An 18,574-nucleotide genomic window follows, 5' to 3' on the forward strand; every position below is an offset into this window, starting at 1 on the left:
AAAAATGTAACTGTACCCCAGAATATATAAATCCTGCCTGTTCAATCATCTATTTAAAATCAATCCACATGTTAAAACTATTATTGTCTTGCTGCAGGGATCCTAAAAACAGAAATACCTGATGGTACAGATGCTGCCATTTCCTGCAGCAGCACATGGTGGCGCTGTAATGTAACTTGTGAAACTGGTCTCTAGCAGATCTTCTACAGCCGCTGCTGCTTCAGTAGATGAACAAATGCAAATCCTCCCTCCCTCCCAATAAAAGACCCAGTGGCTCTGACCCCTCAGAAGCTCCTGATCTCCAGTTTCAGCCCAAACCATGTTCCCTGCTGCTCTCCTGCTGCTGCTGCTCGCCGTGTCCTGTGAGATTTTATTTCCTTTTTTAATCAAATGTACAGATATTTGTTCTCTTCATATTTAATAATGAATCCTAATTTATTTTACAGGGGTGGAATGTGACATTGAGCACAAACAGTCGAGCTGGTTGGTTATAAAGCCAGGAGAGACTGTGAGTATTACCTGTACGGTGACTGGAGCATCGATTACAGACAGCAGCAGCTACCTTGGAACAGGCTGGATCAGACAACCAGCAGGAAAAGCCCTGGAGTGGATAAATCACATCTACTATGATGGCAGCACACGTCATAAAGATTCTCTAAAAAACAAGTTCTCGGTCTCCAGAGACACGTCTAGTAACACAGTGACTCTGACTGGGAACCGTCTGCAGACTGAAGACGCCGCTGTTTATTACTGCGCTCGATTGAGACCCACAGTGGTAAAAACAAGCAGCAGCCTGAACAAAAACTCAGCATGTTGCATATGAAGACATTTCCAAAAAAACGAAATAAATATTGTACTAATAACTATACAGCTGATACATTTTCTCTGTATTTTTCCGGGGTTAATAACACCAGATCTGAAAATAGATAAATAGGTAAAAAAGGTAATTGTACCCCAGAAAATATAATTCTGCCTCTTAACACTAGAACTCCCAGAGAGGGGCCATTTGTCCCTATCCCCCTAGCTCTACCAGAGAGGGGCTATTTGGCCCGGTTGTTTTTACCTAATATCCTTAATCATGTGTGAAAATTGTTTACATACAGTTGGGGACCAGAAACCATGCACCAAAATGTTTTATATCACAAATGACCTTTTAAAAAATGGAAATATTTGATAAAGGCCTTATAATTATGAAATAGTAAAATTTAAGTTAGAAAAAATCGAATATCTTAATACTGCTGAATTACAGTGGGGCAGTGGTGGCCTAGCGGTTAAGGAAGTGGCCCCATAACCAGAAGGTTGCCGGATTGAATTCCAATCCGTCAAGGTGCCACTGAGGTGCCACTGAGCAAAGCACCGTCCCCACACTGCTCCCCGGGCGCCTCTCATGGCTGCCCACTGCTCACTCAGGGTGATGGGTTAAATGCAGAGGACACATTTCACTGTGTGCACCATGTGCTGTGCTGCTGTGTATCACATGTGACAATCACTTCACTTTGATATTAAGTAACTCTGTAAATTCAGTAAATTCTGTGTTTATAAAGTCCAGCGGTGCATTTTGGCTTCAGAAATAAAATATTTCTGTCTCTGTAGACTTTCTATGTGTAATTTTTTGTAAATGCCCAAGACAGCAGATTTTTTTATGAAGCACAACATGTAAAGTAAATTCCAGGTGTGTTTGGACACGTAATCTAGACCATGACACTGAATACATCCTGGACTTCTCCAACCCTACAACCGTAGGACTTATTATTATATCATATCCAACCCTGCACTGACACCATTTGCAGGCTCACTCTACCCTGGAAGGGGGTCCCTCTCTGTATCACTCCTTCCCAAGGTTTCTTCCTTTCTTTTTTTCTCTCTCCTAGAGTTTTTTTTGTGTGGAGTTTTTCCTTGTGTGCAGAAGGGTCAAGTGTGGGTGTGTCAACTGTAGGGCCTGTCAAAGCCCATTGAGACATACTGTATGTGATTTTGGGCTATATAAGAAATAAATGTTGTTGTAAAAGACGTGGACATGTGTGTCCTGAAGACAACGTTCAGGCTCCACTGTTCCAGCAGGTTGTTATAAAGAGAAAAGTGTGAACTCAGGTTCCTCCATGCAGCGTCTCTATGCAAATAAATCTGACCTCTCCCCTCCCATCCTTAATACCGGCCTTCTTGTGTCCAGTATAAGACGCGAGTGAATCAGAGAGGTGAGAGAAGAGCGGCGACCAGCGTCTCGATTTCAACACAAATCATGTTCTCTGTGTTCCTGCTGCTGCTGCTGCTGCTGGCATCCTGTGAGCTGAACACAGAACCAACAAGCATCATCACATCAGTCAGGTTTACAACAGAGGCGGCTGAATTAACACTCCACTGATGCTCTTGTCTCTGTTTGTAGGTGTGGACGGTCAGGTTGTCCTCACACAGTCCCAGCAGCCAGTGGTCCTGTCTCCAGGTGGAAGCCACAAGTTGACCTGTGCCTGCAGTGGCTTTTCTCTGAGTGGAACGAGCATGCACTGGATCCGTCAAGCTCCTGGAAAAGGGCTTGAATGGATTATTTATTATTATTCTGATAGTGACAGGAGCTCAGCAGCAGCAGTTCAAGGCCGATTCACAGCATCCAAGGACAGCAGTAATTTCTACCTGAATATGAACCAGCTGAAGACTGAGGACACTGCCGTGTATTACTGCGCTAGAGACACACTGTGTGGAAAATAATATGACCAGACGTACAAAAACCCTCACAGAGAAAGAGGAAACTGAGCACCTGGCGAGAGAAAAAGCTCATAACATCTTGAATAAGCATTAAGCAAGAAAATATTAATACTTTATATGAGTCCAATTATATAGAAAAATAAAGATTTTAAATTTGGGTTCAGAACACAATGACTTTGGTCCATTAAGTTGCTCTGATTTGTTTAAAGGCACAAAAAACAGAGTTTTAACTACTAGCAAATTTGCATATGCAAAATAAAGGCAGCTCATTATATAAATGATCCCTGAATGTATGGTGTCCAGTCATCTGAGGACATCTTCAGCACAAACCATGTTCCCCACATTTCTGCTGCTGCTGTTATCAGCTGCTTGCTGTGAGTTCTGGTTGTGGGAGCAGGGAAGTCCTTTATGATTCTGTATTTTAAAAGAATATTTCTTTTTTCCAGATGTGGAATGTAACGTTGAACTCACACAACCGACCTCTGTGATGAAGCAGCCTGGAGATACACTGAGCCTCTCCTGTAAGGTGTCTGGATATTCACTGTCTGATGGCTGCTGTTGTACAGACTGGATACGACAGCAGGCAGGGAGAAGTCTGGAATGGGTTGGAAGAATATGCTATGATGACAGCACAGCTTACAACAGTAAACTGAATAACAGGTTCAGCATCAGCCAAGTCAAGTCCAGCAACACATTAACTCTACATGGGAACCGTCTCCAGACTGAAGACGCCGCTGTGTATTACTGCGCTCGAGAGCCACAGTGATAAAAACAAGCAGCAGCCTGAACAAAAACTCAGCATGTTGCATATGAAAAAAAAAACCAAAATAAATATTGTACTAATAACTATACAGCTGATTAATTTTCTCTGTATTTTCCGGGGTTAATTACACCAGATCTGAAAATAGATAAATAATTAAAAAGGTAAATATACCCCAAAAAAATTTATCCTGCCTCTTTAATTAAGGGTTTGAGATTAATCCACAGATTCAAACTATTATTGTCTTGCTGCAGAGATCCTAAAAACAGAAATAAAAAAGTCCCCTTTCTTCTCTACCTGCTGGTACAGATGCTGTCGTTTCCTGCAGCAGCACATGGTGGCGCTGTGATGTCACTTGTGAAACTGGTCTCTAGCAGATCTTCTACAGCCGCAGCTGCTTCAGTAGATGAATGAATGCAAATCCTCCCTCCCTCCCAATAAAAGGCCCAGTGGCTCTGACCCCTCAGAAGCTCCTGATCTCCAGTTTCAGCCCAAACCATGTTCCCTGCTGCTCTCCTGCTGCTGCTGCTCGCCGTGTCCTGTGAGATTTTATTTCCTTTTTTAAACAAATGTACAGATATTTGTTCTTTTCATGTTTAATAATGAATCCTAATTTCTTTTACAGGGGTGGAATGTGACATTGAGCACAAACAGTCGAGCTGGTTGGTTATAAAGCCAGGAGAGACTGTGAGTATTACCTGTACGGTGACTGGAGCATCGATTACAGACAGCAGCTACTATGGAACAGGCTGGATCAGACAACCAGCAGGAAAAGCCCTGGAGTGGATAAATAACATCTACTATGATGGCAGCACAAATCATAAAGATTCTCTAAAAAACAAGTTCTCGGTCTCCAGAGACACGTCTAGTAACACAGTGACTCTGACTGGAAACCGTCTGCAGGCTGAAGACTCGGCTGTTTATTACTGCGCTCGATACCCACAGTCACACAAAGCAGCAGAAACTCGAACAAAAAACACCACACAGATCATGTTCACAATTTATCACTTGTGCAATGTACATTTATTAATTAATTACAACACAATGCATTGCCGTTTTCACGCAAAACATTTACTTAATTTATATCGAAACCCTTATTATTAAGATACATTAAATAAGGTTTTGAATTTTTTTTCTGTTGTTCATTTAAATCTGAACTCAACATTTTTTTTATGGTAGAGCTTAATGAAACAGTTACATAAAATTACATTAGACGTCAAATGAACAGCATAGACACAAAATTTCCCTCTGAAGTGAAATTAAATGCATGTCATGGTCACAGGTGCACCTACCATAGGGGGATGTGGGCTCAAACCCGTGGCCGACCACTCGGAAACAGGCGCAGATTGGGTCGTCTTGGTCCACAAACATCTGGCCGCCATCTTGAATCCTCGCCCGCGCATCATTTGCGGACTTATCCCGGTGTTTTCTTGTAGATTGACATCATTTCGCCTGGACTGCTCATGTGTCTTCCTGCTCACCCCCTTGATAGTGCAGCTGGAATGAGGGATTCACACTATCGGGATATCAGAGATATCACCAATTCAAAGGAATTGAATTATTGGGAGGTCAGAGATAAAAAGGCCAAGCCCTCCAGTGGAGCCTGATGAACCTCTGTCAGATGAAAGTGATTACATGTCACACCACAGCACTGCACCCAGTGAAATTTGTCCTCTGCATTTAACGTATCCCCTGAGGGAGCCATGAAAGGCGCCCGGGGAGCAGTGTGTTGCTCAGAGGCTCCCTGATGTCCTGCTGCAGGCGGATGAACCAACGTAAACACGACCGTTACTGTTCATGCCATGTGAGCTGAAGGCATCGTAAAAGTGATTGTTTTTGTCATTGCGATGCACAGCATAGAAGATGATGACACAACGAAATGTGTCCTCTGCATTTAACTTGTCTCCCTTAGTGAGCAGTGGGCAGCCATGAAAGTAGGCATGTTGGAACGGTACCTTGATCAAGGGCACTTCAGTGTCCATACCTCCTATCACCTCGTCTACACGCCACAAACGATGTAGGCAAATCCCCCTGAAGTTCTCTCCTCATGTGAGTTGCTCCTCTGAAACCCCAGCAGCTCCTGAGCTCTGAAGTGTCCAGAAGTTCATTTCCAGCTTCAGCGCAGACATGATACCCAGAGCAATCCTGCTGCTTGCAGCTTCTTGTTTTAAGTGCTACAAACATATTTTCAGATGTTATGACTCTGTGGTGTTGAAGAATTTATGTTGCTTGGCTTTTCAGGTGTCTACTGCTACTGCTACAGGTGAACCCTTGACGATGGTCTCCTACTCAGTTACCAGCTACTCCACAGCATTGATCCGGCAGAGAACAGGAGATGCTCTAGAGTGGATCAATATAATGTATAGCAATGGTAATACGGACCAGAAAGACTCACTGAAAAACAGATTCGGCGTCTCCAGAGACACGTCTACCAACACAACAACTGCGAGGCCAGGGACTACAGGCTGGAGACACAGGCGTATACTACTGTGCACGCTACGCATGGAGAATGTGGAAACTCACATCAGTACGCAGAACAGAGAAAAATACAATCTAGACACAATCAGGATACACAACCGTGGAATCAGGAACAGTTTTTATTACTGACATTTGTTATGATTTAATGAATAAGAAATTAATAAATACATATTGATTCTTAATTCCCTTAATGCTCCAGGAACCTGCACCTTATTATCATTCTGTAACTATGCATTATTAATGAACTAACTATATGGAAAGGGTGTCTGGGTTTACAAACGTTCCCTAGATTTGTTGAGCCATCAGCATTACTATACTATTCTATTCTTTACTATTCTTATTAAATACTATTCTTCTTAAAAAATCAACAATACACAACTGCAATAGAGAAAGTTGTGGTCAGAAGCATTTTATTACTCAAGTAGAAGGTGGGATATGCAAAGTGCACACACACACACACACACACACACACAAACCAAACCCCACCTTATATAATCCCACATTCAGCTATGTTAGTCATTTAGCAGAATTCCAAGGGAGCATCAATGGCACCGAAGGCCACATGTTGTGTTGTGCTTGTGTTGATGGCTTTAACGAGTGAGTAAAATACTGATGGAGGACGAAGCATCGTGCGAAACGCGACTTACAACAAGCTTCTGTTTTCCAGGCATTAGCTGTGAGATTAAACTGGAACAGTCATCGGATCAGATGAAACAGCCGGGTGAGAGTGTGAAAATGCTGTGTAAAGTCTCCGGTTACTCACTGACCAGCTACAACATACACTGGATACGGCAGAAGCCTGGGAAGGCCCTGGAGTGGATTGGATACATGAGCACCGGATCAAACTCGGCAGGCTACGCAGAGTCTCTGAAAGGCCAGTTCATCATCACTGAGGAGGCGTCGTCCAGTATGCAGTATCTAGAGGCCAAGAGTCTGAGAGCAGAAGACACCGCGGTGTATTATTGTGCTCGACAGCCACAGTGACTCAAGTTCATGCAGCTGCCATGCAAAAAACCACACGCGTCAAATTTCAGAGGAAGTAGGACCACAGACTGAAGATGGAAGACTTTTCATGCTGCAAATATGAAAAATATAGTACATTAACTTCAAAATGCATTAATACATTATTATTTTATTATTACATATATTACATATTTCTTGCCATTTTGAAGCAGGTCTCTTTAGCTGCAGTAGTTTCCCAGCCAGCCACTCGGTGGCATACTTGGCTAAACCTTCATTATTTGGCATCGCTGGGTGTGGCACCCAGGGGACACAGTGATAGCCCCACCCCCTTATTTATTCACGCATCCTATGTAACCCTGCAGGCAAAAACTCATGCAAAACTCACGCAAGACCTCACATATATCCAACGCTGTCAATTCCGGACACGTTCTCAGGATTTTCCTCCTGAATCTCAAAATGATTTCTGCTTTCAGTTTCTTTCTGCTTGCAGCATGTTTGTCAGGTGGGTATGTTTGCTTGGAAAAAAAAAACTTTTAAAAAAGCATTTAAAATCTTTTATTCCTACCGTTGCAATATACATTTTAATCTGCATGTTTTAATCTGACAGGTAATCGGTGTCAGACGTTCACTCAGTCCGAACCCGGGATCAAAAAACCAGGAGACTCTCATACACTGACCTGCACCATATCCGGCTTCACGTTCAGCAGCTTGTACTTGCACTGGGTCAGACAGGCTCCTGGGAAGGGCCTGGAGTGGATTGCGTACATCAGTACACAGAGTTCTCCCATCTATTATTCCCAGTCGGTCCAGGGCCGGTTCACCGTGTCCAGGGACGACTCCAACAGCAAGCTGTACCTACAGATGAACAGCCTCCGGGATGACGACACCGGACTGTACTACTGCGCCAAGGAGTCACAGTGACTGAAGAGCCACAGCAGACGTACAAGAACCTACTTCCCCCAGGCCCAAGATGAAAACTACAGCTGAGTTACTTACAGAATATCTCTGTATCATTGGCACACATAAATGTCCCCAGTATAAATATGAGCCTCACTCCACTCATTTCACTCCCACATATTTTAGGATTCATTCTGCTATTTGCTTATTACATCCCTCAGTGGTCTTTACCCGCTCTACCTGCCTGCCCTTGTACACCCATAGTCTCCGGGCCTAAAACTAAGCGTGCACTTGTTACTGCCTCTAAAATGTGGAATGACCTGGAATGACGTCCATTTTTAGGCTGCTCCCTTTAGGGGTCGCCACAGTATAAAATATTTTTACGCCGGATGGCCTTCCTGACGCAACCCTCCCCATTTACCAGGACTGGGATCAGCAACAAGAAACATACGGTCACATGTGTCCCCAGTGGCTGGGTTTTGTGAGACAGTGAGATGATTATTCCTTAATATTTTTCTCGTTTTTTGTAATTTTACTTTTCTTTCTTTTTTATGGCTGCTGTTCTCACCTGCTTGGTGTCCATTTTTTATTTTTGTTTAATTTTTAATTTATGGGAGCTCCTACATCTTTCATTTGTTCTTCTGTACAGAGCTTTAGTGGTTGTATAAAGTGGTCTACAAATAAAGATGAAAACTAACCAAAAGTATATTTATTCCTAGAGATGGTTTCTTCAAGGATCGTAATGGGATTAAATTTGATTTAGCTAAAGGTCGGTGTTAGCACTACATCCCTCTTTCCAGATTTAACTTTAGAACATTCTTAATAAAACATACAGATGAAAAGAGAGGAGCTGCACTGATAATCTGGAATGGAATAAGCCACCATCTAGATACTTATCTACACCTGTGTGAGCAATTCAGGTTTATTTAATGACACTTCTTATTTTAAAGACACCCCTAATAAAAATTCATTTAGAGCAAATAAATATTTGATTAAAAAATGTATGTCTTTTTATGTCATGAAAAAAAGTACAAATTAACATAAAATGGAATGCAAATGTGCATGCCCTCCCTCACTCCTCTTTACATTTAAAGAGAGGTGCATCATGAAGGGCCACCATCCAGCCAGCTCCTCCTCAGAACCATGTCTCCTGCATCTGTAGTGCTGCTGCTAGCTGCTGTCTCCTGTAAGTGTCGAATCCATCAAGTTACTCATCTCCATTAGGAAGCTCTGATTCTATTTCTATTTCTACTCTCTGACAGATGTTCACTGCATTGAACTCATCCAGCCCAGATCCATGGTGGTCCCGCCAGGAGACTCTTTTTCCATTTCCTGCAAAATCTCAGGGTACTCTGTTAAATCTTATTGCACTGGATATGACACGCTTCAGGAAAACCAATGGAATGGCTTGGATGGATATGTGGTGGTGGTGACAGTGGCTCAAGTGGGTCACTTAAGACTAAGATGAGTTTCACCAGAGACACCTCCAGCAACACCGTGTTTCTACAAGCCCAACGTATCCAGAGTGAAGACAGTGCTGTGTATTACTGTGTTCGTAACCACAGTGTGGTGAACAACGTGTCTCTCTGTACAAAAACCTCCTCTTCTCCAAACTGCTCCAGTTATCTCACATACTGATGCTGATATCAGTCAGCCAGGCTCTTCATCATTCCAATAAGGTAAAAAGCACAAAACACACAATAATAAAAAAAAGCGCATCTTGAGAAAAATAGCAATCAATAGGTCGGTGTCAAAATATGAGATTGCGTCCTGTTTACTGCATTTTTGCCACTAGAGGGTGGGCAACACTGAGGCTCCTCACATGACGACTCATATCTAGACTGATTACTGCTGGTAACCCGGATTATTACTAGTAAAGGTGAGCACAGTACCAAACCCAGAGCCGAAAAAAAATTTTGGTTCCTACAGGAGAACATCTTGCAGATAGAAGGTCAGGAGCATGGGACCGACCACTGAATGACCAACGAGACACAAAGAAGTTCCCACCCAAAACACAAAAACCAAACTACACATTTGACATGACTTCCTGTTTCCTCTGGTCCACACCCCCCCCCCCCCCCCCCAAGTAGTATATTTATTACCCAAAACCATGCAAAACAGGCACAACCTGCATGCATTTATACTTCAGAAAATATGAAGATCATGTCACACCTTCCTCTTATCTATTTCAAATGATCATGATGAATATATTGTCTATTTTCCTTTTAGCAATTGTGTGCCTTACAGGTCAGTTTTTTTTTTTTTGATAAATTTCATGTTTTGTTATTCTTGTGTTTTTTTTACAGGTATTCACTGTCAGGTACTGACAGAGTCCGAGTCGGTGGTTAAACGTCCAGGAGAATCACATAAACTCACTTGTACGACCTCTGGATTTACGTTCGGAAGCTACGCTATGAACTGGATCAGACAGGCGCCTGGAAAAGGCCTGGAATGGATCGCAATTATTCACACAGCCAGTACACCCATCTACTATTCCCAGTCTGTAACAGGAAGATTCACCATTTCCAGGGATGACTCCAGCAGCAGGCTTTACTTACAGATGAACAACCTGAGAAGTGAAGACACGGCTCTGTATTACTGTGCCAGACACCCACAGTGAAACATAATGCTGCAGCGCTGAACATAAACTCCTCATATTTCCTTTGTATAGTTTTGTTTCATATAAGAGCAAAAACTCAATTATCTCACGTCCTCAGTCTTGTGCAACACCCTCAGCCTGTCTGCAGTCACCTGTTACCACGCCCTCAGCCCGTCTGCCCTCACCTGTTGCCACGCCCTCAGTCCGTCTACTGTCCTCAGCCATGAACATAACAGTTAAACCAAGCAACACACTACACATGAGAGTAAGCTGCTGTGAATGTGAGATAAAAAACAGGAAATGTTTAATTAGGTTTTTATAAAAACAGCTCGAGTGTTTTGACTTTTATTAGACATTAATCTTCATATTCATTTTCAATGCAAATTCACTGCTGTCTATATATTAAGATCAGGGTCCACTGATCATTCTGCAGATGAGCATCACAGTAAACCATGTTGTCTACAGTTCTGCTGCTCCTGGCAGCTGCTTCCTGGCAGTATTTTTATCACATAACTGGTCATGGAAAATTATTACAGTAACTCTTTAAATGTTATGTCATATTAAGTCATCATTTATGTTTCCTTTTCAATGTATTTTAACAAGACACGCCTGTAACAAACTCTGGAATAAATACACATATAAGAATAAGATTTAGGAGACCAAATTCATTTAAAAAAAAAAAAACAGCATGAACATTTTAAAGCAGCCGATCTCCAACATGGAGCTGAATTTTTCTTATGAACATGTTTTATTGTGTTTTGTTGATCCATTTTAATACATAAGAGACAAATCCCCGGGGGTCCTGAAGCTTTTTAATGCTTATCGATGAAACAGAGGACCCCTGATTCTAAGATGCAACGGTTTATTGGTATTAAGTGTCATATTAGGAAGCGTCACTAGGTGGTGCTGCACAATCGGTTTTAAATCGGCATTCTCTGGCATATTAAATGTGTCCAAACTCTGGAAACTTCTTTGTCTTTTAAATCAGTTTGAAATTGACTATGTTAATGTTAATGTTAGGCATGGTTTCCATTTACAAGTAAAACTATAATGATAAAAATAAAGCCTCATCAGTTCTTGGTAAAACAATTTTTGGCAAGTGTCACAATCAGATTCAATGAAAGATTTTTTACCAATTGAGCAATGTTTGAATTCATAATTTGCTGGTGATTATAGGAAATGTTTTAGTAATTTGTAGCCATTTTTAGAGTCTGCGCTGCATTTTATGTAACTTGTCACACTCTCAGCCCATCTGCTCTGCTCACCAGCACCTGTCTCTCCTGGCCCACAACCTGTATATAAAGACCCACTTGCCACCACTGCCTTGCCCATTCTTCTGTTTCTCTGACCCGTCCGTCTGTTCCTGTGGTATCTGTAAGAATCGGTGCCCTGAAGGGTTGGTGGCAATACAGCAGGGACACAGGAGGAAGTGTTTTTGAGATGGAGTGTGTCACTGTGTAGGGAGATATAGCTACCACACTGATACAGAGAATGACAAAAACCATCCAGTAATGAGACGTCTGCTGTCCCTCATACTTCTGATGGAACCAGCCAGTAGGGGTACAAGACCTGTGGTGGCTTCCGATTCATGATGTGGTGGGCATGAATAAGCAAGTAAAGGTTTAAAGCGCTGATGAAAAGTGAGTGAGTGAAGAACTTATTAGCGGCTGTAACTGAGTGACCTCTGGTCTGCTTTTAATTTAATCTTGTTATAGAAATGGATCAATGTTGAATAAGACCTTATTTTGAGAAAAGAAACTAACAATTTGTAATTATATAGACTGGTAAATTAAAATTCTGTCTGTTAAGATCTGCACCTCATTTTTACTGCTGTTTACCACACATTAGGAAAGTTCTGTATTATGGATTGGTGGTAAAAAACAACTCAGAGAGACAGAGCTAATTAGCTGTTTTTAGTCAGAAGATCAATTTTTCCTCCTAGTCAAGTCAAGTCAACTATTTCTAATGCACTTTAACAGCAGTTCCACTGCACCAAAGTGCTGTACAGGCATAAAAGGACACACAAGCAAAAATAGGGATAAAATAAATAAAAAAAGTAAGTCAATAAAAAAATAATAATAATAAAAATGGGGAACTGAAGAAAATGACTTAAAACTATAATAATAGTTAAAAAATTTAAACGTTAGGAAGAGCTGAAGGGGACAAAATAGATTGCGAAGCCTGGGACCTTTCTGGGGATCTGGGGATGTGGAGGAGGGTGTTGCTGCTCGATATTAAAGATCTAGGAGTTTGCTGAAAATGAAAAAGATCTGTTATATAGGGTGGGGCCTGTCCATTTAGGGCCTTAAAAAAATAAATACGATTTTAAATTGAATTCGAAAATAAACCGGCAACCAGTGCAGTGACACAAAATCTTGCTTCGAATATCATTTTCCATCAGTCCATGTAATTATCGGAGATTCCTTGTAAAGTCTGGGAGATTTTAAGTGTGAGATACATGGACAATTTAATGAAAAAGATAACTGAATCTGAATTTTAATGATTAATGATACTTTACACCAATGGAATTTTTCTAAATTTGAGCTGAGTAATGTTTTCGGTCTTGGTCTTGGTTTAGGCGGTCTTGACTACAAATCAGGAGCACAGAAATAACTCAAGAAAAATAACTCAATAAGGTCAAGTCTTTCAAAGAAAATTCCCTCTAAAATGAAGGAAGAATGTGTGGACATTCTTCCTTCATTTTAGAGGGAATTTTCTTTTCCTTGATCCAAATATAATGCCATTCATGATCATTTTTGTTCTATTTCAGTAGATTTAAATGTTCCAAAAAAATTTAAGTGCAAGTTCTCCTTCGCATAATCTGTTTTCAATGTAATAACCATCTTCAATACAGGGGAGCAAATATGAATATAAACATTCTGCAATTAAAGTATTTATTAAATATAATTTTGCAATTTCCCATGGGTGAAAAAATTATTATTTACCAATATTTCTACCATTTTCATGTCATTGGTTTAAACACAAATGGCTGCAGTAGGGCCATAATATACATTGTATTATTATATGTATTTTTACAACAACAACAAAACATAATTTACACCGATTCCTTTTCAAGCCTCTAGGGCAGGATATGCAAATACCCTCCCACTACATCTCTTTATAAAGCACAAGTTCACTTGAGCTCATGTCAGAGTTAGAAATACGTATTTGAAATTGTATTTTTATATACTTATAATGGAACTGAAGACATTTTGTCACTTCATACTCATCCTGGTCTACATACACAGTAAGAGGATCAATGTTCTGAGCATTTTATATGATATTACTGGATTACTAGACTGTGGAAATAAACATGATTTTATTTGATTTAGGTTGCAGAGGTCAGACTCTGACTGAGTCTGGACCAGCGTTCATTAATCCTGGAGGATCTCATAAACTGACCTGTACAGCATCAGGGTTTAACTTTGGTGGCTATGGAATGGCTTGGAACAGACAGGCACCTGGAAAAGGCCTGGAATGGGTCGCATATATTAGCAGCGGCAGCATATCAGCATATATTACTCTCAAGCTGTTCAGGGTCGGTTCACCATCTCCAGAGACAACAGCAAGGATGAGCTCTATCTGCAGATGAACCAGCTGAAGAGTGAAGACACGGCTGTTTATTACTGTGCCAGAGACCCACAGTGACACATAATACTGCAGCGCTGAACATAAACCCAGCGTTCACAGATTCCTCAGTGGTGGACAAAGTAGAAAGACCAAATACTGGACTCCAATATTAAAGTCCTCCCTTTCAACTTGCACTGGTGTGAAAGTCAAAGTCTTCAAATTTGCTTCAAAATCTATAGGAAATGTACTTTAATATCACTCATGGAACATAATTTATTACTCTGACATGAATATTATAGAAATCTGTCATAATCACGAAATATTAAAGGCTAAAGAGAACCAATAATTTCGACCATAACTACCATGTATACTATCTTTCAGAAGATCAAGGTCAGTAAGAAATGTTCTTGTTCTTGATAGGAAACCATAGTTAAGTGCATTAAAAGACCATGTTTCACACCATGTTTGAGAAATTCAAAAAATGCATTTCTCTCAAAGGAATTAATTTAAGAAGTGACCCTGTTACCTTCTACTACTTCCTAGGGTTTTTATGTAGTGATTTTAAAAATGAATGAATTTACTGATGGATGTAAAAAAATATAGTCTACTATATTATATTTAAATGTAATTTTGAAATAAAAAAATTTAACTGTAAAGATTTCTAACAATGTGCCTTTATGCACATTGTTATTATTTAAATAGATTTTATTATGTAAATTTGTCATAAAAATTTTCGAACATTCGGAACCTCCTCTATTTAAAGAGGAAGGTGGACCCTTCATTCAGACAAGACCACCATGCCTTCTGCATCTCCACTGCTGCTGCTGCTACTGGCAGCTGCTCTAAGTGAGTTTCACTTCAGACGCTTCGTTATGATGTAAATTGTGTAAAATTGGTGTTAATAATCCATGTGTGTTTATGAAATGTTGATCTTCTGTTTCTGTCTGCAGAGGTTCACTGTAACGTTGAACTCACACAGATACCTTCTGTGGTCCAGCCGCCTGGTCAACCTTTGACCCTGACCTGCAAGGTGTCTGGTTATTCAGTGACTGACAGCAGCTACTGTACTCACTGGATACGACAACCTGCAGGAGAAGCTCTGGAGTGGATTGGAAGAGCCTGTGGAAGCGGTAACCTGTACCACAGTGAAAAACTGAAATTACTGCGCCCGAGAAGCACCGTGGTGAAAAATATCACATAACTAGAGCAAAAACCCAACAGTTACTCCACATTCCTCCATCCCAGAGTCTCACAGACTTTTAATACATTAAACCTGCAACACGGAACCACTGCTGCTAATATAAGCCGGTATTCATCTATAAATGAAGTGAAGTGATTGTCACATGTGATACACAGCAGCACAGCACACGATGCACACAGTGAAATTTGTCCTCTGCATTTAACCCATCACCCTGAGTGAGCAGTGGGCAGCCATGACAGGCGCCCGGGGAGCAGTGTGTGGGGACGGTGCTTTGCTCAGTGGCACCTCAGTGGCACCTTAGCGGCTCGGGATTCGAACCGGCAACCTTCTGATTACGGGGCCGCTTCCCTAACCACTAGGCCACCACTGCCCTATTATGTCCATTACATCCATAAAATGTACAGTAAGGTGTAAAGGAGGGTTTGGGCACAGGGTACAGCAGCACAGTAAACCATGTGTAACCCAGAGAAACGTATTCGAATGTGTTTAGGTTATTATGTTCATTTTATGTTAATAATTATTGTTAAATATTATTCAGTATTATTTCTGTTTCCTTTTATTATCTGTGATGTTCTGACCTATCAGCGATGGTGGGAGGGACAATAGGAAAGGAAATGGAGCACGCGGGAAAAAGGAAGAGAGTTCGCGGCAAAACGTGGGAGAAACAAGAAAGAACAGAGTAATACACTGTGGGAAAAAGAAATGATAAATAACCAGATATTAACGGTATGTTTGTTTGGAGGAACGAATCAGTTAGACACTATGGTTTACAGTATCTCGGTGAGAGGTGCGTTGTAATATTCGCTGGTGTCTGAAGTCTCCGGCGATTAGCTTAGCCTCTTAGCTCCGTGCTCGGACACGGGCCTGGCGTACGACTTCGCCGTCCACGGGCAGGGTGAACGGGCGAGCGCACGCGTGTCGGCGCAGTCTGCGCTACCGGCAACGCGCAGGCTTCCTCTGGCTACGTTGGAGCACCGTATTGTTTCCAGGGTCATCCCGAGGAGCACCTGTTACATATGCACATGGGCAGTGTACGTTTTGTGTGTTCCAGGTTGTGGGTGTTGCTGTAAGGGATTCTGGGTATACGGAAATAAAAGGGAAAAGAAGCAGACCGCGTGTCGAGAGTCCGCGTGGTTATTCGCAAATAGCAAACACAACATTTGGCGACGAGGATGGAGTTTTTTCTACCTCCTACACCTCCTTTTCTGGGTTTGCCCGGCGAGCCGCCGGTGCCCTGGGACCGCTGGTTTGAATCCTTTTCGACGTATCTCACGGCCGACGGCCTCGCGGATTCTCCTGACCAGCGTCTGTGAGCCTTGCTGCTCCATAACCTGGGCACGGAAGGGCAGCGGGTCTTCAGGACCCTGGGAGCCGACATAACGTATGCGGACGGCGTCGCAAAATTGGCCGCGCATTTCGCCGCCCCACCGAGCGTTATCCTGCACCAGAGGAGGCAGCAACCGGGCGAGTCGGTTCACCATTACGTGACGGACCTGCGGGGGCTGGCGAGTTTCTGTAAGTTCGGAACAATGGAAGACGAGTTCATTCGGGATCAATTGGCAGAGCATACAAACAATCCCAGAATCCGTGAAAAGTTAATTATGTCCTCGGACGACCTCACGCTCGCCAAAGCTGTGGAACTGGCTTTTCAGATGGAGTCAGCAGCCGAATTAGCATCTCGCCTGGCGCCGGTACCCTCTCTTCAGCCCGCAGTGCCCACGCTTACTGTCCAGCCGCCTGCGCTCCGGGACGACACACCTGACCACGGCCTCCCCGTAAACTACGCCGCTCGCCGCGGCGCGTCCACCCGCCGCCCGTGTGGAAACTGCGGATCCTCCACGCATAACACCAGGGCGCTGAACTGCCCGGCTAATGGCCAAACCTGCTCACAATGCGGGAAACGTAACCATTTCGCTCGTGTTTGCCGTTCAGCCGCATCCGGCCGCCCTCAGAGGCCATCTTCTCCAGCGCCACCTACTACTATTCACTCTGTTCCTGCAGCATCTCCCCCATTTAAAACGTGTGTGGTACGACTGGATGGTGTTCCACTGCCACTGCTGCTGGATACAGGGGCTTCACGCTCCTTGCTGAACCTGGCCACTGTCAAGCAGTTTTTTTCCCATCATACCCTCCACCCTGACTGTGAGCTCCTGAGTGGGTATGGGAATTCCAAAATAGACATAGTAGGCACAGTTTCCCTACCACTTCAGTATCAGAGTGTAACTTTACCGTCTTTTACTTTTCACGTCTCGCGTCACGGGGCTAACCTAATGGGTCTGGACTTGTTCAGCAGTCTGGGCTTTTCACTGATTGATGTGGATGGTGCCACCATTCTCACGGTGGGCTCACCCTGGCAGCAACGCTGGCCCTCTCTGTTCACTGGCCTGGGCTGCCTCACCGCATTTAACCACCAGCCCTTGCTCAAACCAGACGTGCGACCGGTCATTCAGCCATTGCGCCGCCTTCCTCTGGCTCTTCGTGATGGTCACTGCGGAACTCAACAACCTGCTCGATCTGGGAATAATTGAGCGGATTGATGCTTCACCCTGGGTCTCCAACCTGGTGCTGGCACGGAAGAAGTCCGGGACTCTGCGGCCGTGCGTGGATCTAAGGTCGGTCAACACAGCTGTTGTACCTGACAAGTACCCGCTGCCTACTGTGGAGGAGCTGGCCGCTAAATTCCATGGTTCTACTGTCTTCTCCAAACTAGACCTTCGACAGGGTTATCTCTCAAGTTCCGCTGCATCCCGAGAGCCGCAACCTGACCGCTTTTGTCACACACATGGGCGTCTTCCGCTATACTAGGATGCCTTTCGGCCTCAGCTCTGCCCCTAGCTGCTTCCAGAAAATCATGTCCACCATCTTTGCTGCAGTTTCGGGGGTAGAGATTTATCTGGATGACATTGTGGTGCATGGTCCAACCCTCGCATCACATGATGAGCACCTGGACCGCGTCTTCAAGATCCTGGCAGGTCACAATCTTACGCTGAATGGGGACAAATGTGTCTTCACTGTGCCAGCGGTCGATTTTGTGGGCTTTCGCCTGTCTGGAGAGGGCATCACACGTCTCCCTGAGCCCTCCAGCCCAGCCCAGCTCGCATCCTTTCTTGGAATGACTGCATACGACTTGCGTTTTCCCTCAATACTCTGCCACTACAGCCCCTTTGCGTACGCTTCTGAAAACCGGAGCCCCATGGGCCTGGTCCTCAGCCTGCTCCTCAGCCATCCGTCAGCTAAAGGCCCAGCTTACCTCACCACCGGTGCTTGCTCACTTTGACCTGTCATGCCCTACTTTTCTGGTGTAGCGCTAGGTGCCGTCCTTTCTCAGTGCCAACATGGTTCTGAGCACCCATTGCTTTTGCCTCCCGGTCTCTTGACTCCGGCCGAGCAGAAGTATTCAGTTGGG

The 18,574-nt window shown here is 43.3% G+C and overlaps 5 gene segments (V, D, J or C); all 5 read left to right on the forward strand.

Moving 5' to 3' along the window:
• Positions 1–2,206: 2,206 nt before the first annotated feature.
• LOC114793765 (Ig heavy chain V region-like) lies at positions 2,207–2,703 on the forward strand. The segment is given in 2 exon segments: positions 2,207–2,282; positions 2,384–2,703. Coding segments are annotated over 2 exon segments (363 nt in total).
• Positions 2,704–3,019: 316 nt separating this feature from the next.
• Positions 3,020–3,466, forward strand: LOC114794863 (immunoglobulin heavy variable 4-61-like). The segment is given in 2 exon segments: positions 3,020–3,074; positions 3,147–3,466. Coding segments are annotated over 2 exon segments (363 nt in total).
• Positions 3,467–3,941: 475 nt separating this feature from the next.
• On the forward strand, positions 3,942–4,966 carry LOC114793767 (immunoglobulin heavy variable 4-61-like). The segment is given in 3 exon segments: positions 3,942–4,001; positions 4,086–4,452; positions 4,897–4,966. Coding segments are annotated over 3 exon segments (480 nt in total).
• A 1,502-nt stretch (positions 4,967–6,468) lies between these two features.
• Positions 6,469–6,922, forward strand: LOC114793768 (immunoglobulin heavy variable 1-3-like). The segment is given in 2 exon segments: positions 6,469–6,535; positions 6,606–6,922. Coding segments are annotated over 2 exon segments (369 nt in total).
• Positions 6,923–7,311: 389 nt separating this feature from the next.
• LOC114793769 (immunoglobulin heavy variable 3-21-like) lies at positions 7,312–7,822 on the forward strand. The segment is given in 2 exon segments: positions 7,312–7,403; positions 7,509–7,822. Coding segments are annotated over 2 exon segments (360 nt in total).
• The last annotated feature ends 10,752 nt before the right edge of the window (positions 7,823–18,574 follow it).

The sequence above is a fragment of the Denticeps clupeoides genome, chromosome 7 (genome assembly GCF_900700375.1).
Source record: "Denticeps clupeoides chromosome 7, fDenClu1.1, whole genome shotgun sequence".
Taxonomy (NCBI): Eukaryota; Metazoa; Chordata; class Actinopteri; order Clupeiformes; family Denticipitidae; genus Denticeps; species Denticeps clupeoides.